The 27,262-nt window shown below is 43.8% G+C and overlaps 1 protein-coding gene across 1 annotated transcript in view; it reads left to right on the top strand.

Annotated features, from left to right (window-relative positions):
• DNAAF8 (dynein axonemal assembly factor 8) overlaps positions 1 to 27,262 on the top strand; it is an 89,678-nt gene that overhangs the window by 21,954 nt on the left and 40,462 nt on the right. The window contains exons 11-17 of the mRNA XM_053364160.1: positions 7,928 to 8,122; positions 14,617 to 14,763; positions 15,731 to 15,778; positions 21,052 to 21,246; positions 23,322 to 23,438; positions 25,299 to 25,443; positions 25,813 to 26,122. Of these exons, the coding sequence (XP_053220135.1) occupies positions 7,928 to 8,122; positions 14,617 to 14,763; positions 15,731 to 15,778; positions 21,052 to 21,246; positions 23,322 to 23,438; positions 25,299 to 25,443; positions 25,813 to 26,122 (1,157 nt within the window). The remainder of the gene's footprint in view (positions 1 to 7,927; positions 8,123 to 14,616; positions 14,764 to 15,730; positions 15,779 to 21,051; positions 21,247 to 23,321; positions 23,439 to 25,298; positions 25,444 to 25,812; positions 26,123 to 27,262) is intronic.

Here is a 27,262-nt window from a genome sequence, read left to right as displayed (position 1 = left end):
TTGAATGTGTACATATAAATTAACATATGCACAACTTATGCCAATCCTTGACCTCTTTGGTCCTCTTTTTGGTGTGGAAATTGGTCGCGCTGTAATGTGCTTGGCCCAGAGTTTTTCTCTCGTTTTGGGAGGTTGGTGGGTAGGGATGGGTCAGAAGGACATGCCAAATAACATCATTATTTCATAGTGGATGATAAAATATATATTTGGGGGGCGGGGACAGTGGAGGCAGCCATTTATTTATTTACTTACTTACCAGCAATGCCCCTAGGAATTAAGCAAATGCCATTGGCGGTGATACAGTTGCAATCTTTCTTGGAATGATGCAATCAGTCCTGATGATTGATCATTTCTTGAAGGTCATTTATCAAAATCACCATGATTTCTTGATGATTATTTATCGGAATCACCATGATTGGAAGCAGCATCATTGTGGGGTTTTTTTTTTTTAACCAATGCAATCCTGATGACACAACCATGATACAACAATTCTCTTGGGGCTGATGCAGAGTAACGATGGAACATCAGTGACTATTGAGTCATTTCGTAGATTTCTTTGCCACTGGGTTGCTCTTTGTGACTTTGCCCCCTCTTGATCGGGGTAGTGGAGCTTTACAGAGTGTTTTCAAAACAAAACTGGAACCCCCTACCACGTTTTCTCAAAATGGTGATTACTTCCTCCCATTTTTGAAATTAAATTATTTTTATTGTTATCTCCACCCACTTGAAAATGGATGAAAAATTTCCCTCACCCTTTTGCAAGCAGAAAATGTTCCTGCAAGAGTAGAAGTGGGGAGGAATGTTTAGCCCAGCTGGCCTTTGGACTACTCCTTTTAGGAACACAGGAATCTGTCTTATACAGAGTCAGACCATTGGTCCATCTAGCTCAGTATTGTCTACACTGACTGGCAGTGGCTTTCCAAGATTTCAGGAAGAGCACTATCCCAGCCATATCTGGAGATGTTCAGGATTGAACCTATCACTTACTGCATGCAAAGCTGATGCTCTGTTGTTTCAAGGCCAGAGCAGTGAATCATGTAGGCAACCTCTACCATGAGGAAGAGCTTTGTGCTCCCAAGGGAGGCTTAAATTCTTTTCTTTATTTCTCAAGGTTGCCTCGTGGTTCTTTTATGTCATTCTGGTGTGGCCCGGCATGTAGATTAGGAGTGACTCCCCTAGACCTGGAATACTGTAATCTTGCTGGTCGTTCATAATACATCTCAGTAATTGAGTTGAATGGTAATTACACTGGAGGAGCTTAGAAGCCCTTCACTGCCTAATGAAGGTGCTTAGAAAGTAACACTCTTCTTCTTGTTCAAAAAAAATAAAATAAAAATAAAAGTACATTAGCAATTACATTAATGGTCTCGGCTCATTTAGTGCCAGGAGGGAAATCTAGTCATTGTGCGCTCTCTCTATCCTTAGCTCACCCCTCTTTGCTGCCTATAGGGAGGCAGAGCCCTCTGTTCTTTTGTGGAATCCCTTTTCTGCTTCTGTTCCTTTTGACGTTGCGGAAATGTTAACTGTGAATTAAATTTGGTCTGGTCGAGCTAAATTGGGAGCTAATCTGTGTTCAGATTCAGTTCTGTGGCTGGTTGTATAAAAATGGAATTTGGCAGCGAGGTAATCAGAGCTCCAACACTCATTCTGGTTGATTTTTGATAAATTAACAGATGAATTAAATCAGGCGCGTAAACGCACAGTTGCATGGTCACCAGAAACTGCTTTTGGGGAGCGTGTCGGGAAAGCCTTTCAAAACATCCATTTTTCTGCTAGGCCACAAAATGACACAGGCACAATTCTTAATGGGGTAATCACTTCCTTGAGCTAACTTGTAAGCCTGCTTTAAGAGTAAATCATTGGTGTTGTGGTATCCCAGAATATTTGGATTTAAACTCCCTTCCTTTCCCCTTCAGGTTTGTAGTCCTTTCAGCTCCCTTTCTTTCTCAGAAGTAAGTGTCTGGGTCTGCACATGTTGAGTGGGATCCAGGACGGCTTTATTACTGGATTTGGGACCTAAGAATCAACATGGTGCACTTTTTTTTAATGGGAGATGTGAGGTTAGACATGCTAGGAAGGAGCTCAGCTTAACCTCTTTTGTCACAGATGAGCCTTTGCCAGTTTTCCCAATTATGAGAATGAAATACACGAAACCCCTGAGGCTCTCCCCAGTTCAACCTCCTTCTGGTTCTGTTTCTCTAATTAGAATTTTTTTTTAATGACCTTATAAAGATATGAAGAATTAAGTCTCTTCTAAGTCTTGCTTCATCTCGGAGTTGATTTAAATGACCTTTTAGCTTTCTTATGGAAGCTATTCCTGATAGAGTTTGACAGCCCAAACTACTTGTTGCTTTGACTTAAGGGGAAAGCTGCCGTGAGCTTTATTTTTTAAAAAAGGACTACACTCTACACTTTTGTCCATATTGATTGGGTGGCCAGCAGAGGTCCCCATGTGCTGATCCAACTGCATCGCTGGAATCTTTCAGAAGAGGCTGACAAAGGAGAGGCACTGAGTAAAGCAAGTTTCCCCAGAGCGAAACCCCAGACACCACTTTGCAAGGGAATTTCATGCACCCTTATCACCAAGCAGAGCAGGAACTGTTGCACAGATGAATTAGTTAGCAGGCTGAGTTCAAGATGCTGGTTCTGATATATCAAGCCCCCTACAGCTTGGGGTAGGATGCCAGAAAGATCATCTCACCCCTTATATACCCCATCGATCACTGTGCTGAGCGGGTGAGGCCCGTCTGTAGATTACACCTTATCAAAAGGTCTGTTACGCATGATATAGGAATCGAGTCTTTAGTGTTGTGGCACCTAATCCTTCGGAATTCCCTCCCCTTAAATATTATTTATTCCTGTATGTTTTTATTACCTGCCCTTCACTTCAAGGTCCCAGGGCAGGTCCCAACATTGAAACACAATATTTTAAACAGTTTAAAACAATGCTGTCTCTGTTGTCTTTTTGGCACCTACCTGAAGGTTTTCCTTTTCCAACAAGGCTTTTAAACGTGGTTGGTTGGGTTTTTTTTGTCACCCAGGTCTCCTTAGTAACAATAACAAGAACAACAGATTAGTCTCTCTTTGAGAGTTTACCATACAAATGTGCATGCATTTGTATATTCCTGGGCAGTGTGGTGCAGTAGATAAGAGAATTTGGATGGGAAAGTAGCATACAAAGGCATCAATCATAGGCAGCCATGTTTGTGGGCACCTGAGGAGGAACAACTCCATGTCTATCTGTGCAAGTTCATATTTTGCATAAATTATTATGCTTTTTTTTTAAAAAAACTTTTTGGCATATTTTTTTCTATTTCTGGTGGTCATGGCACATGGAGGAAGAAGATATACAAGGCATTGTAGCCGCCCCTTCCTATTCCTAGAGTACTATATTGTTGCAACTATAAGGACTAGAAAGTGGAAGATTGAGCAGAATTTGAACCCAACAGCTGATCTGCCCCCCCCGCTCTGTTATGAGATCACTGTATACTCACAGCCACAAAAGTATAATGAAAGAATCCGGAACCAGGGGGAGGGGACGCTGGATGAAGATTGGATTGTTTTACTCTCTTTATTGGACTATTAGGACTGTTTTATATATTTGATGAACGATAGAAGGATGTTTGAAAGGAAATGGCTTCGCTTTAGTATAAATGTTTATAGGATTAGGTAAGAATATAATGGATATGAGAAATTAGTAAAAATAAAAGTTTTGAATTTTAAGGTTTTTCTTCTTTATTATGGTATAAGATAATGATGAAAATAGATTAAGACAATGGAAGATTAAGATAAGGAAAGTGGGAAAGGATTTGGTGAATCAACAAATTGAATTGGAATACAAAAAAGGGAGAGGCGAGGAAGTCCGGGAAATAAGTAAATGAAAGTTAAGTGAAAGAAGGTGGAATTGTTTTTAATCACTGTTTTATTTTTGTATTTTGCTTTTTGTGTTTTTTCTTTTTTTCCTCTTTTTTCTTTTTATACTTTTGTAATCCTTTGAAAATTTCAATAAATATGTTTGGGAAAAAAGTATAATGAAAGAAGCTACATAGTTCAGCAAATTAAGCACTCGTTTTGGCATTTTAAATATCTGAAGCCATATTTTGCCTACATTTTTCAATTACTTCCCTTTGAGGTCCATTGCCCATTTGAAAACAAAATGCAGCACAGCTGAGATCCAGAAATCTCAATGCTGTCCTAACGGAGTCGTATGTTGCAGATCAGTGACCCCACCATGCTTAATATGGAGGCAACTGCTAGTTTTACGGAATGCAGAATTCCATAGTAAAGTGCATTAACTGGAAGACCGTTTAGACCATTACTGTCAGTATTGCCCATTTCTTTACGGCCAGTTTCTTCTCTAATTACGGTGTGTCCGGCCCGTTGAATGCAGGATTATTATTATTATTACTCTTTTTGCCGTCACAAAGCAATTGTCACCGAGGTTCCAGGGTTTATTTTACAACTTAATGTGGAACTTTGGATCTGTGAACAGATGGCATTGTCATTATTTTAGCCTTCCCCAAAGAATGGAAAGAAACACACAGTTGACATTTCCAAAATGTTTTTATTCAGTAATAAAAATTAGCTGCATCTCATTGGAGAGACTGACTTAACTCCTGAGTTCATGGGCATAAGCAATGCAGAGGAAGCAGGGTTGTGTCGGTGGTGCTTCCAGTCCAATTTGCACAACGGACAGACAGGGCAGCACACTGCTTTGTATCCCATCCTGAACACTAGCAATTTAGAACTAGGGGCTCCTCCTAACAACCTACTTATTGAGCATTCATCCTGATTTGCTTGCACAAAGTGCGGGCACAAGTTACATTAGAACTGCTCTTTTATACAGCATTCATTTTTGTTTGTTTGTAGGGAGATCATACAGCAATAATCATTCACCCTGCTTTGCATGGCATTCGTCTATCTTTCTGTTAATCATTCATTCCCTCCATGTTTTTCAATGCATTTTCCCTGTCACTTTCCTAACCGCAAAAAGCCTGTTACTTTTTAAAAAGATGATCTGTTGCCAACAGAGCGCTTGAATCCCTTCTTCAATTGCACACATCTAATTTTCCCAGAAGGCACTTGACTCCCACAAATTACTGACAGTCTGGAGCCTTCCTGCTGGATGTTCCTCTAACCGCTGTACCACATGACCAGAAGTGGGCTGGTATTAAATTACCGCTACAAGATCCAGCCACTGGCTGATTGCCAGATCAGGCAATATCACATAACACACACACACACACACTGAAATAACTTGTTATTAATGCTGGTATGCCAATATTACAGATAAAAACATTGGTGCACACAAATCTTTCTCTTCCTCAAGTGTCACCTGGCAGCAGCCATTCCACCAGGCTCCCTCCGTGGGAGAGATGAGAAGCAGGGCTCATTGCCAAAAGACTTTGCCAACAGACCGGTTCCTTCAGGCACCACCTTCCCTGAGCTGTTTCTATGCCAGCTGATGATTATAATAACTACTACTTAAGAATCGGTGCCCCCTTCCCTTGTCCCTTTCCCCTTGTGTGACACTTTTTTAGATTGTACGCCTGTAGGCAGGAACTGTCTTGTTTTAATTGATTGTGTGTAAGCTGTTCTGGCACCCTTTTTGGCAGAAGAGTGGGGAACAAATGCTCTAAATAAATCAGTGTTGATGACTGGGTTGTAAGGTTTGACTCTTCTTCTGGAGCAAGGAAGGCAGACTCCAGGCTTCTGGGATCTGCTTTGTGTTTTACTAGAACCACAAAATCCACAAACACATTCTGCATAAAAGCCCATTCCTGGTTACCCTAAGCTTTCAGCAGTCTAAGCAGTGTAATTTCCTAACGGCTGGGTGTCAGAATCCTTGCCAATCTACTTCAAATCTCCCAGAGATCTCCCTTCAATCTGATTTCAGTAGGCGACTGAGACGCCTCCGTCAGACCTCAGCCAACTGCTATTGTGGGCTCCATGGGCCGGAATATCCAGAGCATCACAGGCAGATGGCATGGCCAAAGATGGGCCTGTGGTCATGTTCTTCAGAGGGAAGATATTTTCAGCAGCTTCCGTCAGTGGTGAGTGGCTCAAACTGAGGAGCCAAGCCTGGAACAGCAGTTACGTAAAAAGGCTAGCTAGGCCTGAATTGGTCCCTCAGGTCATCTGATTGCGATGGGCTGAAGAACACCTGTAACATCTCAGGCCATTACCAAGACAATGCTGCTCTGTCTTAGAATAAGATTACCAAATTTGTTTCAATGAATCTGGGGACACTTTATAACTTCAATGGATTTTGTATAGGGACTGATTTGTAAATCTGGGGACTGTCCCCGGGAAACGGGGACATCTGGTAACCTTATCTTAGAACTGCCCTCAGTAGTCCAGGGTGAGAATGTGGCCTTGCTGCTAGAGTCTCCAGTTTACTTGGTGGTCTTGTGCCGATATAGCTGTGAAGCTCCCTAGGCAGCCTTGGGCAGGTTGACTTGCCTTTCTGACTAATCTGCTTCACAAGGTGGTTGTTAGGATAAAATGAATGAAGCCTCACATAGACAGCTGTTCTGTGATCCTCGGAAGGGCACATAAGGAAATACGTCTCTTTCTGAACGTGTGTATATTATATAGCTGCTTAGTATGCATTTATTATGTTCATTATGTATTAGAAATTATGTAGCAGGTCTGTGTACTACCTGGATCGTGAATTGAATTGGGTCAGTTTGGGTTAACCCGGGATTCAGCCGAATTGGGTTGAGGCAACCCCAGGTTGAATGAGGTCTATCTGGAGTGATCGGGGAGGGGCAGTCCAGTGGAGAGGAGAGGAGGAGTGGAGATGCTTACAGGCCATCTAATCACATATTTAATTAGGGTTTTAAACCCTAATTAAATAATGTGCAAGGCCTCTGAATTTATTTGGGTCCCGGGATCACACTGGATTGAATCAGGGCCACCCTGAGGTGCTGGATTCTACTATTTTGTATTATCTAGAAATATGTGTTGCTTATTTTTATGACTTGTATTTATATAATAGCTTTCATTTTTTGGTATGAATGTAAAGTTATGTATTGATATAGTTTATTATCTTCTATGATCTAGATTGCCCTGTGGACCTTTTGACAAAGTGTGGCATATACATTTTAATAATAACAGTGCTGCTGCTGCTACTATCTACTCAATCAAAGAAGTGCTTTGAGACTTGCATTAAGTTTCAGCAGTTTCTGTGACCAGCCCAAAACTCAGTCACCCAGTGCATTCTCTGTGCCCTCTTGTTTTCACACATGGCTCCTATGGAGTGTGCAAAGGTGGAGACATCTCACCAAAAAGGCAAAGGGAGCCGCTGGCTGCCGGAGGATTTCTCCGGAACTGCTAAACTGCCTAGAGAAGTCAGTTCCCATTTAGAAGTGTGCAGCAGATGTATCATTTGGCAGATGTCTGCAGTCAGTAATTTGCCACTCGTCAGTGATTGCCTGCTAAGTTGCCATGACCAAAGCTGGGGTGAAAATAACAGCGAAGGATACGCTTAGACCTGTCCATAAGCAATCTTCTAGAAACCTCTCCAAATCTTAACTGTTCTGTATCCCAAAGCCAAAATGACAGTCCTTTAAGTCCACCTTTTGTATTCTTTCACCAGAAAGTTTGATTTATTTCCTCACATTTTCTACAGAGACCATAAGAAGAGCTTGCAGGCCAATGACCCATCTAGTCCTTGAAGAATTCCCCTCCCAAATCAACACTTCCAAGAGTGGTTTAACGGTCACTCCCTCTTCACAGGAAATTTTGGGAATTGTAGCTTTGGGAGGGAAGCTAGGGGGTCTCCTATTAACTCTTAGCATTTTTAACAGACTACAGCTCTCATAATTCTTTGTGGGAAGCCGACTGTCTAAGGTAGTTATCAGAGTGCTTTACAGGTGTGGTGCAATTGTTGTTTGAGTTTGATATCCCCGCTCTCTTTTAACAGGAGGCCTCCTACCTTGCCCCTGTCAACATGCTACCCACCCCAAAAGGCGCCAAAAGAGAGATGCTGCTCATGACCATTTGGTTATCTAGCTGCGGACAGGTTGCCCCTTGCTGCCAGCAGACCAGCTTCTTTCCCGGAACCCCCTTGGCAGCAGCTAGCATCTACCCTGCAGTTGTGACCTGGCTCCTGTCTCTGGTGAGTGGAACAAATAGCTTCTAGGAAGTGTTGCAAACTGGAGGCAGGCGTCTTTGCAGGACAATCTCTTAGCCAGATGAAAAGGGAGATATAAAGCTGCAGTGCAGATATGTGAGATTTCCAATAAATCAGAAAGTTGCTACTAGCCATAATGGATCTTGCGGGGGAATTAGGACAGCAGGATAGTTCAGCTGGTAAGAGCACAAGGATCTGAATCCCATGGGTTCGAGCCCCAGGGTAGGCAAAAGATTCCTGCATTGACTCATGGGGTCCCTTCCAACTCTACAGTTCTATGATTCCAGAAGCCTTGTGTGACCTTCCCAGAGTCCGGTAAGCAAGGCTTAAAATGTTCCTTCCATGGCTGGAAAACATGACATGGAAACCACTTTATAAGCAGGGGGATCCTGTGAAATCTTGGGTGGCCCTTCTATGGGGTTTTTCCTGCTGTCCTACCCCCTTTTTTTGCTTCCCAAGTTTTGACGATACGTGTAAAGCTGCGATCATGTTTGTAAAAGCTGCGTAAGATGAAATCAGCCTGTGCAGCTTTGGGCAAATGCTAAAGACACATCTCATTACCCTGGGCTTTGACATGAGACAATAAAATCATAGAATTGTAGACTTAGAAGAGACTCAGAGGGTCATTTAATCTAACTCCCTGCAATGCAGGAATTTCAACTAAAACAAAAGGTAAAAGTAAAGGACCCCTCAATGGTTAAGTCCAGTCAAAGGCGGCTATGGGGTGCCCCATTACAGCTGGCCATCCAATCAGATGGGGACAGCATCTGCCTGCCTCCAGTCTTGGTCTCCAAGAATTCTCAATGATCATAGACAGAGGCTCTGAGATTACATCCACAAGCTTCTTTAGTACCCTTGGGTGCAGGTCATCAGGCCCTGAAGATCTGAATTCATTTAAAGTAGCCACCTCTTTCCCTATCTTGGGCTGCAGCTCCCACTTTGCATCATTTGTTCTGTTATCACCAGGTTCCTTTGGGATGAAGACAGAGGCAAGTAGGTGTTGAGCAGTTCTGCCTTCTCTCTGTCACCCAGTAGCATTTCTCCGTCTTCCCTACGCAAAGGACCTACTACTTGCTTGTTCTTCCACTTGCTTCAAATGTAGCCGAAGATACCTTTTACAATTATTTTTAGCCTCTCTTGCAAGCCTGAGCTCATTCTGAACTTTGTCCTGCCCGACTTTCTCCCTGTGACTATTGGCTACTTGTGTATACTCTCCTTTGTGATTTCCTTTTTCTTCCATTTCTTATACATGCCCTTCTTAAAACTCAGCTTATCCATAAGCTCTTTATGCAGCCACACAGTTTCTTTAGATTTTCTGCTATAGTCTGCTTTTGTGCCTTCCGTATTTCACCTTTAAGAAACTCCCACCCATCTTGGACTCCCTTCTCTTTGAGTATTCCTGATGTGTGTTTTCAAGACCCACCATGTTCAAGTGATTGTAATACAGTATGTTTTAACTATTTTACAATTTTAAATGTTTTTAACCTGCCCTCAATCTGCTGGTGAAGGGCAGGTGATGAATTTAATTTAATTTATTAGTACATAATATTTGAACTCTTCCCTGAATTTTCAGCTTCTTTTTCTTTGTCTAAAGAATGAAAGCCTCTAACCCTTTCACCCGTAAGGGGAATCGTGCAGGCAATATTCTATCCTATTTCTCAATAACAAGCAAAATGCTTACTCCTGCTTTCAGTGTTCTGGTCAGCGGTCTGAAAGGCACCAGAATAACTGACCAAAGCTTGGCAGTGTTTATTTTTTTTAAATTTCATTTGGAAAAAAAATCAATGTTTAAAATTATTTAATAATTTAAATGCATTTGACTGCTCGAGCATGATCCAGCCAAAGTTAAGCACTTTTTATGCTCAGTCAATTTCAGTGGGAAACTTAACCTGGAAATCTTATACATGTCTACTCAGAAGACAGTCCCCACTGATTTCAGTGGGACTTACTTCCAGCAGGTAGCCATGCATAGAAAGTTGCAGCATTAAGCCTGGGTGTTTGAAGGCTGAAATTCTAAATCTACTGGGATAACTGGCTCAATTACCTGTTGAAGCCCTTTATTATACAAAATCTGCAGTGTTTGGCTTGTGAATCTGGTTAGGGGGGGAAAAGACTTTACCTGTTGCAGTCACTCACACAAGATGCTCGTAGGTAAGGAAATAATTATTGTAAGAAATATAGGAAAGGGTTCTAGTCTGAGTCTAGAGAAGAACAAGGCAGTTGTGCTTGCTCTTTTGTTCTCTCAGAGGATAGTTCAGAGATGACCACTCATTTTGAGGTCTGAAAGAGAGGTGTGAGGAGGAGGTTTTAATGAGGATGCAGCCTAAGATGTATCAGTCTAAACAACAAAGAGATACATAGAGAAGTCAGTATGGTGATAAAGGTACAGGGATAGTTGGGGAATCTGAATGTTACTGATTTTGTCTGTCTTAACTTCATGCAAACTCCTCTTCATGCAAGTTGAGTTGCTCCCAAACTTCCAACAGAACCCCTTTACCAGTCCCATTGAATGCAGCGACACTTTCTTCTGAGTAGGCATAGACTTATTTATTGATTACACCAATGGATATACTGCTTATGGGACACAGGTGGCGCTGTGGGTTAAGCCGCAGAGCCTAGGACTTGCCGATCAGAAGGTTGGTGGTTCGAATCCCCACGACGGGGTGAGCTCCTATTGCTCGGTCCCTGCTCCTGACCACCTAGCAGTTTGAAAGCACATCAAAGTGCAAGTAGATAAATAGGTACCGCTCCGGCAGGAAAAGGTAAACGGCGTTTCCGTGCGCTGCTCTGGTTCACCAGAAGTGGCTTAGTCATGCTGGCCACATGACCCGGAAGCTGTACGCCGGCTCCCTCGGCCAATAAAGCGAGATGAGCACTGCAACCCCAGAGTCGGTCATGACTGGACCTAATGGTCAGGGGTCCCTTTACCCTTTATCTATATACTGCTTAATATAAACAATATCAAAGTGCTGCATTACCTAAGAACAAAACATGCCATAAGAGCTGCATACACATTTTGTATAGAAATTAATTCACGTTCATCACTGGTGCACACAACTGGGTCCCACTTCAGAAAGCACGGGGGCTGAACAGGAAAGACTTACTCAAGGCGCTGCACATCTCTTCTGTCCATATTGATGAGACAGAAAAGTGCTTAGCTTTATTTGGATGGTGCCCCTTGTGTTAGCATAGAAAACTGTATTATACCAAGTCAGAATGCTGGCCCACTGACTTCAGTATTGTCCACACTGACTGGCAGCAGCTCCCCAGGAATTCAGAGGAGGAGCATTTCTAGCCCTACCAGGGGCCTTCTGCATGCAAGGCAGCTGATCTCCCACTGAGCTATGACCGTTCCCTAAAGTTGCTGGATGGTGTTCTTCCGATATACCTCACTGCCGCAGGCCCAGCTGTTCAGCTCACCTTTCGAGCAGGCAACGCAAGGTACACTGGCATGCTGGGTTGTCTGATCACCCCTTATTTCCTGTCCTCCTGATGCAGCCTTCCAGCAGTGCTTGCAGTTGATCAGGATGGAGGCAAGGCTCCTTTCCCCTTGCAGCCTGCATTTCTCAAGGAAATATATCATCCTCCAAATCTGCCTTTCTTCCATCTTCCACCCATGACAGCAATGGCTCAGCTTATGCAAAGCAGGGCTTCCAATCCTCTCTGGCTGCTTCCAAAGTCAATAGGCTGAATCCGGTTCTTAGTTTCCAAGTCACGTAGAAGAAAGGGGAGGGGGAGAGAGGAAATCAAGGGGAAGAAACGAGCCAAAGATAATTAAATGTGATGGGTTAGAATGGAATGGTGTTTTTCCTCTTCTGTTCTTTTTTTGCCTAGTGTCAAAATTTGGTTTCTATTAAAATATGTAGTCAGAGCGACGAAGGTCATTCAATCTGTGTTTTTAATTAGGCTTTGCGTGAAATTGCTTGTAAAGGGTTAATCAGTGAACTGTCAGTGCTATAGCTGTCAGATCCAGAGTTTCCTGGGGAGAGGAATTGATTGCTAAACCACTTGTAGCCTTGGAAGAGGAATAGGGTGTGTGTGTGTGTCTCCCAACAAACTCTCGCTCATCACCCTTTAAAAACCACAGCTCCCAAGATTCTTTGGGGGAAGCTGTTGTTCTAGGAAAGAAAGGCCAGCTTCCTTGTCCTGTCTGTTGAAGTGGCATCACAGGGCTTTAAATGTGTGTGGATGTGGCATAAGTGGAACATCCTCCTTCTATTGCCCAAGATAGAATCCCCTGAAAAACTATTTTCTCATTCAAAGTGGAAGGTGACTGACAAGCTTACAACGATTAATGCACATTACTGGGGGAATAGGAAGGCTCCCTGGGAAAAGAAAAAGCCACGCACCAGCTCTTCATAATAGCGTAATCACTTAGCATTGATTTTCAACGGAGGTTATTGACCCTATTATCATCAATAAGGGCAATGTACTGTGTTGCTGCAGGAGAGAACATGCCAGTCGATAAGGACTCTCTGTTCCCTTCCTAGGAAACTTAAGAGTGAGTTACAGGCTTGCTCTCTGTTGCAGAGCTACCCAAAATGCATACGTTGGAAGCAATGATAAAGCACATAACCATGACGGAACCCTGTAATTTTTAGCTGTCAAATGTCCTTCTCGTATAGTTATTTACCGTATTTTTTGCACCATAACACTCACTTTTTTCCTCCTAGAAAGTAAGGGGAAATGTCTGTGCGTGTTATGGAGGGAATGCCTACGGGTGGCATGCCTACGGATTTTCCTCCTCTAAAAACTACGTGCGTGTTATGGTCGGGTGCGTGTTATAGAGCGAAAAATACGGTAACTTGTTTATCTATTTGGTAAGATATCTATCCCACCCTTCTGCTCTGCATTTGCAGCGCTCAGGGCAGCTTACAATTTAAAAGGGCAAAAGAAGTCTGGCAGATTTAACACCAATTAAAAAGGAGTGGGTTGTATTCAGCTGCTCACAGCCATTCATTTAAATGGGTCTACTCTGAGTAAAAGTTAGCTGAATATAATCCAGCACTGTATTCAGCTGACTTTTGCTCAGAGTACACCCTTTGAAACTAATGGTGCTGAGTTCATCATGTCTGTTAATTTCAGTGGTTCTGCTTTAAGTAACCCCCAGTTATTTAACAATAAAAGGAATAAAAGGGGTGGTCAGTACAGCAGGTAAAAGAGGTTAAGAAGAGGTTGTCATTAAAACTGCTGAGGCCAAGTGCCCGCTGTAATATTATTATATTATTCATTTAAAATGTATAATTCATTTAAAATGTATAAATGTCTCCCAAAGCTTTAATGCAGCTTACGGGGGGGGGGGGGACAATGAAATCATCATTAAAAACAGTAAAAAAAACAAATTTCAAGCATTCAAAAAAAAGGAAAACCGAATCAGAGCCTCTAAATGGAGGCCTGGATTAATGGTGTCTGGGACAGAGCTCTCTTGGATCATGTTATGCAGAGAGGGCTATTAGGGGTCTCCCAAGCCACTGTGTGGAGCGGCCAAAAGTGAGCTCGCTGAAAGTGGGGTAATGCATGAGGTTCAGGATCCTTGCACTAAGATGAATGTGCACAGGCATGAGAGCGGCATGATTAGAATATTACCTTCCCCTGCTTCTGTTCTGTCTTTTGCGTTGTACAGTGTAGAGCAGAGGTGTTGTGGTCATAGTGGGGGCGTTGAAGACCCATTACTGTTTCTGCCGCCAGCATTCTAGAGCTGCCCAAACAGCACGAAAGGGGAGCTTTTCAACCACTGAGAAGAAGTCTTCTCACCTTTTGTGCTGATGGAAGCCAATCAGAGTGAAAGATGGATGAGTCAGCCACCCAGGATTGGCTCTCAGGGTCACTCTGGAGAGGGTGTGTGGGAAGAGCACTGGGTGGGAGTTGTTCTGCATGCTCCAAAGCTAAGCGTTTAGGAACAATGGGAACACAAGGAGCTTCAGTTTGAAGAGATTGGTGTGCTGTTTCTGTTACACACAATAGAACTTCAAGGAAAACACAAGCTAAGCCACTCTGAAAGAAGATATAGGAGTACCCCAAATGATTTCTGCATGCATGTACACAGAAAACAATAGACCTAGCTGGAAGGCAACACAGGGAGATCTGCATTGATCATTGCAATGCATCCCTGATTATTCTTATTGTGTAAGATTATTGCATAATCTTAGGAAGGGACCTGATTGTGGGTGGGTTTGGTTGTGAGAAGGTCATGGCTGTGGCTATCGTGAAGGGACCCTGTGCTTCTGAATTTGCCACTACAGTACTGCTGCAGAGTATAATAATCATAATAACCATTTTATTATTTATTCCCTGCCCATCTGGCTGGGTTGCCCTAGCCATGTATGGCAGAACATGGCTTTTACAGAGAGGAAGATGACTGGATGGACCCCAGCTGGAGCTAAAGACTCCCAGGCCATTCTGCAGAGTTTCTGCTCTGCTTTGACCCAGTTAGGCTCGTGATCAGTTAATCCATGTCATCTTTTCAAATGCAATGATAGGTACCCTGCCTGGGAGCAAGAGGAGAGAGCAAAGCACCATTCCAGGTCTTGGGGCTGCAGCAGATCTGGTATAAGGATGCCCTGGCACTCCACGCTTGTTTAACACCAGTCAGCGAGTCGGAAGTCCACAGCAGTTGGAAGCATGAAGTAAGCAGCAGCACTGCAACTGTCTTTCTGTTCCACTGTTGAGTAAGAGCCGCTGTTCTTTGTTCGATGCCATAAATGTGCCTCCCTAAATTTAGAGAGGAGGCCCTCTAAAGCGCCAGTGGGGTCTTGAACCAGGGAGTCCGGCGACCAGGCCCATGACTACTGGCATCAAGAGGGAGCTGCTGGCCCCGTGGTGCCTCTGGTCTGGTACCTCCAAGAATGTTGTTCATGTCCACAGGCTGCAGAAACTGAAAAGATCTGCAGCAATAGGACAAACAGAAACTGATAATAGGATGAGCAATAGGGCACCTCCACAGATTCTTCAGCCGAGGGTCTTAAGTCAGAATGATTACAAATGACTTTGTAAAAGCCTTTTTGCAGACCGGTCACAGTAGAACACCAAGGCATCTCACCATCAGCACAAGGGCTAAAAATATAATGGGGGTTTCACCAAACTGGCAAAAGTAGCAGGAGTGGTATATTTAACCCTTCCCTGTCTGCAAGTTTCCTCATGCTCAGCTGCTGCCTGCAGCTGCTTTTCCCCACGAGGCAAACATGCATTCAGAACGTCAGTTTTAGGTGGCAGGTGAGGCTGAGATGGGGGTTTAAAGTAGGGCTGTCAGGGAAGAAAGGGGTGATAATACACACACCCCAAGATTGTAATAAGCTTTGGGAGGGGCACTCACATGAATTTAAATATTTTCACTTTCCCTTTGTATATGAGATGGATGAGGGTTTTTATTTTTATTTTTTTAATGTCCAAGAAATGTGCAATGTCTGGGAGCGGCTTATTTGTTTAGTTCTTACTGTTCTGGTTTTGTTTGGATTTCCCTCTCTTGTTTTTATAATTGTATGATGATATGGTTGTAACCTGCCCAGGGACCTTCTGGCGAAGGGCAGGTATGAAATCTTATCAATAAATCATCTGAAGCGTTGGCAATGATTTTTGTTCTTGTTGTTTGAAAAGAAAGAAAAAGAAAAGCAACAACAAAGCCCAAGCACCTCCTATTTAGAGGTAATATGAAAATTCATTAAATTCACTTGCCCACCAAAGGCTAATACTGTTTTTGGGAGGGGTGTTTTCACTCTGCCCCTTCCCAAGAATTTATGAAATTTGGCTGGACTGAATACTTCAGCCTATCACTATTTGAAACCCTTTCATCTTAGCCTCTTTTCCCCCAGCTGAGCTTTTGGATTCTTGGACTCATGGATGCATGAAAGAGGATAGGGAGTAGTGAAGTGGGGAGGGGGGGGCTAAGCACCTCTCCTCCCACTTGCTGCTTTTCTTCTATAAATTACACCCTCCTTCTTGACAGTTTCCAGCTGTTTGGCAGCCCAGGTGCCGAGACACAGGTCTCTTGTCACCATGGCTCTAGTCTAGTTGGGAATATTTTACAATATTTTGGTGTTCTAGGATGCTTGCAGAGATGCTATATGCTTTCTCAGTTACAATCACATGGATGCTGAAAGCTGTACTTATCCACAAGTTAAGAGTGTGCATGACTTGCTAACTGAGAGTACATAACAATAAAGTAAAAAAAAAAAGCCAGGCACAAGGATTATCTAAAAGAGCATTGCCTCAAAGCTGCAGGTCACCATGGTTATTGGCGAATTCAAAATCCTGCACTCCCTTTACCTTCTAATTGCTGGGGTTTTTAAAAAAGAAGTGCAGGAGACAGAGAGCAAAGAGGGTAATGATTAAGGCTTCAGTGTGTATTGATCATCCAATGAGAATCACCGGAAGCTACTAATATTTTGACACTTCTGACTTAAGCAGTTTAGTCCAATCTGGTGCTTAATATTTCAGTGGCGTTTAAAACCCTTCACCCCCTCCCCACCCTGGCTGCAGCAAGCGTTTATCATCTGCAGCTGAGGACCTGGCTGCCAGAGAGCAGTAAAGGCCACATTTCCTGCAGTGTGTCATAAAACCCGTAATGTGACAGCTGTGGCTGCTGTGCTCTCCGCTCCCCCTCCTCTTTTGCCTGGAGGAAAGTGATTGATGTTGATTAAAAACTGCAATAAACAAATAAAGGCAACTTTCAGGGAGAAGGGAATTTGGGGGTCCTTGGAGCAGCTGGGCCCAGAAGCACCCACCAAACAGCAGCAGTTTTCAGATGATAAGGGTGCAGGTCCATGCCATATGTTTAAAGCACATCCAATGCGTATGGCTTTCCCCAATGAATTCTGGGAACTGGTTTGTCAAGGATGCTGAGAATTGTAGCTCTGTATGGGGAAACTATGGTTCTCAGGATTCTAGGCAGGGAGAAGCAAGGGGCTGCTCAGGCTAAGAAAGCAGGGGACTGGGGTGGGGATGAGGAGTTAGTAAGTGGGAACATGAAAGAGGTGTGTAAAATTATCCAGTGGTGTGGAGACTGCTGCTAGAGAGAGGTTTTTCTCCTGCTTCCATAGTCCTAGAATAGGTAAAGGTAAAAGGACTCCTGACCATTAGGTCCAGTCGTGGCCGACTCTGGGGTTGCGGCGCTCATCTCGCTTTATTGGCCAAGGGAACCGGCATACAGCTTCCGGGTCATGTGGCCAGCATGACTAAGCCGCTTCTGGCGAACCAGAGCAGCACACAGAAACGCCATTTACCTTTCTGCTGGAGTGGTACCTATTTATCTACTTGCACTTTGACGTGCTTTCAAACTGCTAGGTTGGCAGGAGCAGGGACCGAGCAACGGGCGCTCACCCCATTGCGGGGATTTGAACCACCGACCTTCTGATCGGCAAGTCCTAGGCTCTGTGGTTTAACCCACAGTGCCACCCACATCCTAGAATAGGAGCCATCAAATAAAGCTGAATGTTGGAAGATTCAGAGCGAGCAAAAGGAAGGACGTCTTTGCACAGTGCATAGGTAAACTAGAATTTGCTCTCACAAGAGGCAGGGACTGTCATCCACTTGAATGGCTTGGATTAGACAACTTCATGGAGGAAGAGGCTTATCAGTGGCAACTAGCCATGATGGCTGTGTTTTGCTTTTAGCTTCAGAGGCAAGAAGTATCAGAATATCAGTTGTTGGGATTCACAAGTGGGGTGGGTACTGCTGCACTCAGGTTCTGCTTATGAACTTCCTTCAGGCATCTGATTGGTGACCTTGGGAACAGGAAGCTGCATTAGATGGGTCTTTGGCCTGATCCGGCCAGGCTGTTCTTATCAACAGTTATAGCAGTACAACTAAGGACTCTGCTGGTTCCTTGGGGCACCTGGATCCAGCTGTGCTGAAGAACAGCTGTACCACCTTGGAATGAGGAGCAAAAGGGCCGGAAGCATCAGAGATGGTAAAAGGCAGGCTGGTGCTCTGATGGCGTGGCAGTCTTCATGCCTAATGAGTGGGACACATTGTTGGAGGAACAGTACTATAGCAGAAGCCCAACCCTTGCTGGTTCCTCAGGTCACTTACTCAGGACCATAGCGCCTTCTCTGGTTGTTCTGGAGGTGGCAGTCCGTGGTGACTGGTGCCCATTGTGCCTGGTAGGGTGGAAGGCAGGGAGCCCAACAGTAGGGGGAGCCAGAGCCAATGACAAACAGAGCCAACTCATTCTAGTTTTGCCCCCATCCTCCCTCTCCCTGCTGAGTTCTCTAAGGGTCAACACTGAAACCGAGGAGGAGAAGCTGATAGCCAGGGGCACCCCTTAAAGTGGTTGTAAGCAGTTAAGGCAGGCGATGGCTGGCGGAGGGCAGACTGAGCTTGGTCAAACTGTGCCCCATTTGCTCTAACCAGCCAACCTCCACTGGTGGCACTGCAGCGTAGGAAATACCATGCCCAGTAGCTCTGTCAGCCTGCAAGCTGCCTCAGTGCCACAAAAAAACAAGCCTCCTGAGCCCCCTGTTGCTTTACAATGAGCTTTGTATCTGGTGTTTGCCTTCTCTTACAAAGGTGCCTTCAAAATTCTGTCTGCCAGCAATGGATGCTGTTGTTCCTCTTCTTATTTGAAGCATTTGTACAGCTGACATTCATACCAGTCGAGAGAGAAAACCTGATGGGAAACGCATAAACCAAATCTTTCCGAAATGTCAGTTGCAGCAGAGAGAGAAAGCAAATAAACACCCGGGCGCTGCTTTCTCCTTTGGCAGCCTCCCAGGGGGTTCTTTTGTTGCTTGGATTTAACTCTCCAGCCTTTCTTGGCAGTGGCGACATGCAGCATCTCTGTGACCTCCTTTAAAAACACTTTAATAGACACCTTGTGAAAAAAACCTGACATGTTTATCTCGGCAAGTTATCTCCTTGGGGACCGTTGCCTCATGGATCTCTTCATGTGGCAGAGAGCTTTTTTGTTTAAGAGTTGGAGGAAAGAGTTGTTTAACAATGCTTCATGTGCTGATGAGTTCAAGGTCCTTGCAGGACAGCCTTGAAAAGTATTCAAATAATATATACCTGCTTTTAGCTAGGTTAGCTCTCTCAGATAAGGAGAAGGATGTGAGGGAGAAAGTCTTATTCATTTGATCTCTGTGTGGACGTGTGGTTGGGGGTCCTGTGCCCTTGCAGAACAACACCTCAGAACCTTCTAGAACTAACAAGCATGAGCAAGCACTCATGGCCCTGTCTTGAGGAACATATGAAGCTGCCTTATCCTGAATTAGATCATTGGTCCATCTAGCGCAGGCTTGTTTTCACTGACTAGAAGCAGCTGTGAAGAGTTTCAGATGGGGGAAGGGCAGTCCCAGACCAACCCAGAGATGCCAAGAATTGAATCTAGACCTTCTCTGTGTAAAGCAGATGTTCAGCCACCAAGCTATTGACCTTCCCCTGAAAACTGATTCTAGTCCTCATGGTTCCAAATAAATGGCTGATGAAACTAGAAATGGCTAATATACCACAGGTATGAAGTTCACGGCATGTAATGCCTTAAGAGAGAATATTATGAAAATGATATACAGGTGGTACATGACACCAGTCAAGCTTGCAAAAATCTATCATTTGCCCGATAATAAATTTTGGAAATGTAAAGAGACTGAAGGTACATTCTTTCACCTTTGGTGGACATGGCCAAAGATTAAGGCTTTCTGGGAGATGATCTATAATGAAATGAAAAAGGTATTTAAATATACCTTTCTGAAGAAACCAGAGGCCTTTCTTCTGGGCATGGTTGGCCAATTGGTGCCAAAGAAGGATAGAACTTTTTTTATGTATGCAACAACAGCAGCAAGAATACTTATAGCGAAGTACTGGAAGACACAAGATCTACCCACCCGGGAAGAATGGCAGATGAAAGTGATGGACTATATGGAACTGGCGGAAATGACTGGCAGAATCCGAGACCAGGGAGAAGAGTTGGTAGAAGAAGATTGGAAGAAATTTAAAGATTACCTACAGAAACACTGTAAAATTAAGGAATGTTAAAAGGATGTTGGAATGAAGTAATGTGGCTTTTGCAGTAATGTTATATAGGGTTAAGGAAGAATGGATTGTTAATAGGTTAGAATGTAAAGTTACAATATATTAAGATAAATTAATAAGATAAACACAAGAATGGAAAGGACTTGCTGAAACAATCAATTGATCTAGAATACAAAAAAGGGAGGTGTGAGGAGGTCAAGGAAATAAGTAAATGAAAGATAAGTTATGGAAAGATGGATTTCTTTTTAATTGTTTTTAATTTTTCTGTACTTTGTATTTTTTGTTTTTTGTTTTTCCTTATTTTTGTAATTTTTTTCTGAAACTTTAATAAATATTTTAAAAAAAATAGAAATGGCTGATATAAATAAGGAGATGCATTATACTAAGTCAAGCCATTGGTCCATGTAGCTCTGTATTGTCTTCACCAGGGATGGGGAACCTGTGGCCCTCCAAATGTTGTTGGACTACAACTCCCATCATCCCTTTCCATTGGCCATACTGGCTGGGGCTGATGGCAGACAGGTCACAGCTTCCACATCCTTGATATACACTGTCTGGCACTAGCTTTTCAGATTTCCTTGAGATTTATTTTCTGTCCATGCCCATGATAGTCCGCTGGAGTGCCCTTTCCTGTTGGGTGGGGGGAGACCAAAAATTCTGCTGGTAACATCTAAGAAAGGATGTGTTTCACAGTCTGTTTATGAACTATGCACTATCTTTTTGATTTAGCCAATTAGAAATGTTTGTGATTCCTATACTACCCACTGCAAACAAGTCTGCTATGTACTAATGCACAAAATATGGGAAGCAGTGCTGAGCTGTATTAAGATGCTAATAAAATCCCCTCCGCTTTTATGTCCCAGAATACCATTTCTACTTTGCTTCTCATTCTAGGTATTTCGTTTGTTACCAGAGGACCAGGCCATTAATCTTGTGTTCCTTTTTTGCAGCCCAAGAACTCCCTTCAGGGAATGTCTCTGTTCCATCAGCAGAGCTCCATGTTTCTCTCTCAAACGTCTCTCTTGGATGTTATCTGGTGGAAAGCACAACTGGACAGTCACATGCAGAATCAGTCATACCCCTTCCTCCCTGAGATTCCTCCCATCCACTTCAGCCACTTTGCTACCCTTAACTCAGATTCCATGGTAATGTATCCACGCTTTGCCTGTTTACTGATGCTGACATGGGATGGACAAATTTGTCAATTTCCGTTTCTCATTTTTCCAATTTTATGTTAGTCTTCTACATTTGCACATCAATTTGCAATTTTAAAAAATGTCCTCATGAAAATTCATCTGGATTTGAGTGCAATTTCCCCCATAATATGTTTTAATGCAATTTTGTCTAATATACACATTTTTGCAAAGCAATTTCCCCTGCCATGATGCATTGGATTTTTAAGCACACCATCTCCTAGTATATGCATTTTTGTACATATCACTTGGCTGGGGAACTGCATTGCAAAATCTGGAATAGTGTGAATTTCAAAGGCTGGCTGTGTTTCAGTTCTCGTACTGTTTCAGAAATTAAGAATTTGGAAGATTCGGCATCAAATGTGAACTGAATCAAACTTCTTCCCCATCCCTACCAATGGCAGCACTGCCAATAGTTTTAATCATGGTTAAACAAAGAAGGAGTGGACTGATGGATTGCACAAGCTTTCTCCCACCTGCTGCAGTTCAGAAGCCAGGTCCAGCTAGGGGCTGGCATGACCATCTCCAAGAGCCTGGCATGCTAATGTAAGCAGTGTGTCCGGCATGAAACCCTGGAAGGATGGTGGAGTGCTAGGCTAGGCTTCAGGCCAAAGGGCTGTCCCTTTAAGCCTCGGTGCTCCTCAGTGAGAGGGCACAAGAAGTGTAGTCAGGAAGGAAACATAAAAAGGCTGCGTTGAGAAAGAGAAGCTATTGGAACAGGTTGTCTGCTCCCTGAGCTCTGTCCAGGGTGCTGAAAGACCTGCTTTTCTTAACCTCCTTATTCTACAGCAGGGGTCAGAAAACGTTTTCAGCAGGGGGCCGGTCCACTGTCCCTCAGACCTTGTGGGGGGCCGGACTATATATTTTTTGGGGAAATGAATGAATTCCTACGCCCCACAAATAACCCAGAGATGCATTTTAAGCAAAAGCACACATTCTGCTCATGTAAAAACACCAGGAAGCCCCCACAAATAACCCAGAGATGCATTTTAAATAAAAGGACATATTCTATCCATGTAAAAACACGCTGATTCCTGGACCACCTGCGGGCCAGATTTAGAAGGCGATTGGGCTGGATCCGGCCCCTGGGCCTTAGTTTGCCTACCCGTGTTCTACACAGGAATCCTATCCCCAATGAAAACTTTTATTTGTTTCTGGCTTCTCTTCTTTTACACTTGAGGCTGCTTGCAGGATTAGTACCCGTCTGACTATACCATGAGATATGCCTCACACAACAACAATAAAAAGGAGGGGGAACTGTCCACTAAGGCACAATCCCTTGAGAACAGCCATAGCTCAGTGGTAGAGTATTTGCTTTGTATGCAGAAGGTCCTTGATCCAGTCCCTAGAAACCCCAGAGAACTGCTGCCAGTCAGTGCACACAGAATGCAGCTAGGTGGTTTGGCCTGCTATAAGGCAGCTTCCTGTGTCCCTAAATTCTCATGTGTGAATGCCACTGGAATTAATAGATCTGCATAAGAATATAGTTTCCATTTCAATGGAATTTATTTATTTATTTATTTATATGCCACCTTTTCATATCAAGACTGAAATCCATTTATTTCCGTGGGAACACTCTGAATATGACTTAGATACAGCCCAATCTTATTTACCAAGGTGGATGAGTTTACAAAGCAGTTTGGATGAGCCATTGTGGCCATTAGTTTAACAGCAAATGGCCTTTTAATCCCCAATGCATAGTGCTGGTTTATCTCCCTTTGAGTGTAGTCACAGATCTGTAGAGATTCTGGGTGCAACATGCTGGAATTTCTTCCTGCTGTTGTTTATTTGCCCGAAAGTGTCAATTAGGGCAAATGGTGCCACTGGATTTAGCTCGGTCTCCCTCGCATCGGACTGGCTGGCACAGAAACAGCAGAGGAAATGATGTGTCAGTGACTAATGCCTCTGCTGCGCCATCTCTTCTGATTTCAATCCTTGGCATTCACTGTACTGTCTTTATTTTCAGTCCCTGCCTTTGAAGAATCAAGATAATTCACAAACAACAGCTCTCCCTTTGTGCATTTCAGGCGCTGGAGAAGGCCTTTGCAGTGCCAGCTGGGTTTTACTGGCAGACTGTAGAGACGGATGAAAAATACTTCCCCAGTGGCAGTGATATCAGAGAGAGCAGCGACACAGAAAGTGAGGTACAAAAGAACCAACTCCCACCCACAAAATATCTGCCTCCTTGCTTCTTCAGAAAGCCCAGGTCATTCATACTGTGCAGGCCTACTTCCTGCCAGTGTTGGGTCGTTTAAAGGTCATGGCAATTCTGTATGGAAATGAGAACTTCCTAAAGCAGGTGGCCCTCAGAAGACTGCCTATGAGAAAGGTTGCCCACCCCTGCCCTAAAGAAATAACCAGGAATATATTATTTCACATTATTCCTTCCTGTATACCATGATCATTTCTTCAGAGGCCCAAGTGAAGTGAAGCAGCTGACGACCAGGAAGTTGGGAGCCTTCTTTGTGGTGGCACCACTGTTGTGGAATGCCCTCCCCAGAGAGACTCTCCTGAAAGTTTCTTTATGGTCATTTCAGTACCAGGTGATTTCTTTTATTCTACCAGGCCAGGTCTTTGTCCAGGGTCCTGACCTGACCTTAGTTTCCAGTCTGTTCAGGAGCCCTGAGTCTACCGCTCTCCATCTTGCTTTCATCTCAGTGGTGGATGTCACAGTGATTCAGGACAGGTGGACCAGATAGATCCATACCTTGTTATAACCCTAAGTGTCCAGATGATTTCTACAGTTTGAACTGGTTACAACTGTGAGATGATCTCTAGATAATGTAAACCAGAGACAGGGAACCTATGGCCCTCTAGATGTTAGTGGACTCCAACATCCATCATCACTGTCCATAGGCTATGTTGGCTGAGGGCGATGGGAGTTGGAGTCCAGAAACATCTGAAGGGCCACAGATTCTCCATTACTGATGCAGGCAGACCTAGGGCTGAAGAGGGTTTCAGAGGCTACTGGCTTGGGATAAGGCCTCATGTAAACAAGTTTTGATAGAATAACCTGTAGGTTGCAGAAGCAGGTGCTGAGGTCAAGTATGTCCTTGCAAATGATTTGCAGATTCCAGCTTTATTTTTTATTATTAAAAAATAGGATCAGCATCCTTTATGCGATGGGGAATTAACTGCAGGATGGTTTCTTATCAGTCAGTTGAAGGCAAAGTCAATACACGGGGAGCTGTAATTAGTTTGATAGAGCAGAGCGGGTTTTATTCTTCTAGCTGGAGAAGGCTTTTTATTACTTTAGTAGATTTATAACTGTGTTTATTATAATGGAGTAAACCTCAAGATGCCTTTACGGAGAAGGAGCATTTGGTAACACTCCATTTCAAGTGCCCGATAATGATGAATTCATTGGGCGTTTATTGGCATAAGAACAAAGCTAGTTCTTGGAGGTAATTCAAAATAAAGTGTTATAGGAAGAATGCAGATCCTCAAGTCAACCCAACCACAAGAAAATAACTATTCTTTCAGGAGCTAGACCCGCACACTTCTATAGGAAATGTTTTGTTTCAGTCAGTAAGTCTGAAATCAGATCAAACACAATTCCAAGGGAATCACATTCCTAACGGTGTCTTCATTTCAGCTGGTGGTGGAAGAGTGAATACTTTCGGACCAGTAATATAAGTGCAAGAGATTTAGGATAATCCTAATCTCTTGCAAGGCTGGGCTTAGAAAAATAACTAAAGCCAAATGGTGTGTGCCATTACTGTGTAGACCCAGTGGGAGTTGGTAGCCCAAAACATCTGGAGAAAAAAAGTTGGGGGAGAGGTGGATCTGTACTAACTGCCAATGGCTCCCCAAGGTTTCAGAGAGGGATCTTGTTTTTGGGCTTCATCCCTTTCAAAAAGGTTGTGTTAAATCTGTGAGGATTCTCTCTCTCTGAAATCTGAAAAATAACCCTTAATTGTAAATTTTAAAATGTCCCCTCCTCCTAAGCGTGTGACTCTCTGGAGCCCTATCTGTTTTCTTCCTGCTTTCTGTTCCCTGCTCAGGTTGCCATGGCACTGCTGTTTGAGACCCTGCTCAGAAGCCCCCTGGCTGTCCATCACACACTCCAGCTGATTCTTGCCTCTGGTTTGGATATCTGTGGATTCCGCCTGCTCTACCCTCAGCCGGACATGTTTCTCTCTAGCACAGGTGAGGGGCATGGAGTGTCTGGGCAACTTGGACTGCAGCACAACAATGGTAGGCAGTTATTGAGCCACCGTCGGTAAACTTCAGGTACATTCTCACTGTCATAAAATAGTAAATGGCAGACAGTTATTAAAATATGGCAAACATATTGGGCTGCAGCAAGGAGGGAAGAGAGGTAAAGCATCTGTTTTTCATATAGATGATGCCCGGTTCAATCGCCGGCATCTCTGAGTGGGAAAGACTCTTTCCTGAAAGCCTGGAGAACCACTGCCAGCCATTGTAGGCAGTACTGAGCTATATGGGTGGAGAGTCTGACTCACAGGTTCTTATGTTCCATTTTGTGTCTTCACCTCTCTTATTTCTCTTCCCCAGTAACACCGCCTTCTTGTTATACCCAAGAGAAAGGGCCCTCTGTGCTAGCACTGAGCCTGAGAGGACCAAGAGCCCGTGGCATCCTGCAAGATATCATGGGCCCCTCTGACGCGCAGCTGGCCAGAGTTACGGACTGCCACTCGATCAGCGCAATCTATGGTTCAAGCCGAGCCGAGCCCCTTGCCTACCTCCCTCACATGGACAGCCGAGTACACAGGGAGCTGTGCTTCTGGTTTGGAGGGAGGGTGAGCTGCGGCGGGACGCTTCATGGTGGAGTTCCAAATCCTGTTGGCAAACGCAGCAAACCAAGGTGACAATTCCAGATGGGTGTGAGGTGCTGGAATTCTGTGAGAGTAGCTTGTGAGTAGTACTGAGCTGAAAGCTCTCCATGGAAGGTAGTTTTCAGTGAATAATCGGTGGAAGGGAATGTTAGCCAAGTCACTTAAATAACACAGATGGAATCTGGGGAGAAAAGTCCTGATAGTACTTCACTTAAGATACTGAGCAAAAAAGCAGTGTCCAGTTTAAGGAGAAAGGAACAGAGAGGTTTTGTCCTTTTTTGTTCAGTCCTTGTACATAGCAGGGAGGCATTCAACCAAACATACAGAGGAAAATTCCCCCAGAATTACATAGCCAATCAGAGCTCATGCAACCTCAGTGAAGATCATGCCACTCTGCCTGGTTGCTAAGCACAGTTTCCAACTGTCCACTTTTGAAGGATAGCCATGTTTCAGTTCATGCATTGGTTTAGGAGGTGTGGAATTAAGTAGGTTCTCATTGAAATGCAAACCAAATCTGATTTCTCCCCCATCTGTAACTGCATCATCATGTAATGTATTTCCAAGGGGGTTACTGAGCAGGAAAAGTGTGATGACACAGCTATCAATAGGATCACAGCTGCTTCTTGCTTTGGGAGCAGCAAAACTAATTTGGATTTATGTATTTTTTAAAGCAGACAATCTATTGCTGACCCCCCTTTCCCCAGGAAGCCAGTCTCAGCTCCTGAACATTTGTAGAAACACCCTGCCCCCCACTTTTAAAAAAAGTTGTGGGAATTTATTCTAGGGAAAGTATGCTCTAAATCACACCATTAACTTGAACTGACTGTAAAGATTTCAGCCCTGACCATTAGATGCCGCTTGTACTTTTGAACATCCATGCCCAGAGAATTTTCTTTAAGAATTTTGAGCTGCTGGTTGGACAATAGAGAGAGAGAGAGAGAGAGAGAGAGAGAGAGAGAGAGAGAGAGAGAGAATTTTCCTATTTCATGTTTTGAGATGGAAGACCAAGACACAAACAGTGTGTTGGGTTTCTAAATGGGTTTCTATTACCAGCTCTGATGTTCTGTACATTTCACCTTGCTGCTTCCCTCCTCAGCTGGCCAAAAAAATGTGTGAATCTGAAAGATGGCTGTGAAGGCTTTTTATCAAGGCTATAGAGGCTGAGGGGT

This window comes from Podarcis raffonei, chromosome 14 (assembly GCF_027172205.1).
Source record: "Podarcis raffonei isolate rPodRaf1 chromosome 14, rPodRaf1.pri, whole genome shotgun sequence".
NCBI classification, from domain to species: domain Eukaryota; kingdom Metazoa; phylum Chordata; class Lepidosauria; order Squamata; family Lacertidae; genus Podarcis; species Podarcis raffonei.
The sequence above is the reverse complement of the archived record's forward strand: the minus strand, read 5'-3'. Positions and strand labels throughout refer to the sequence as shown.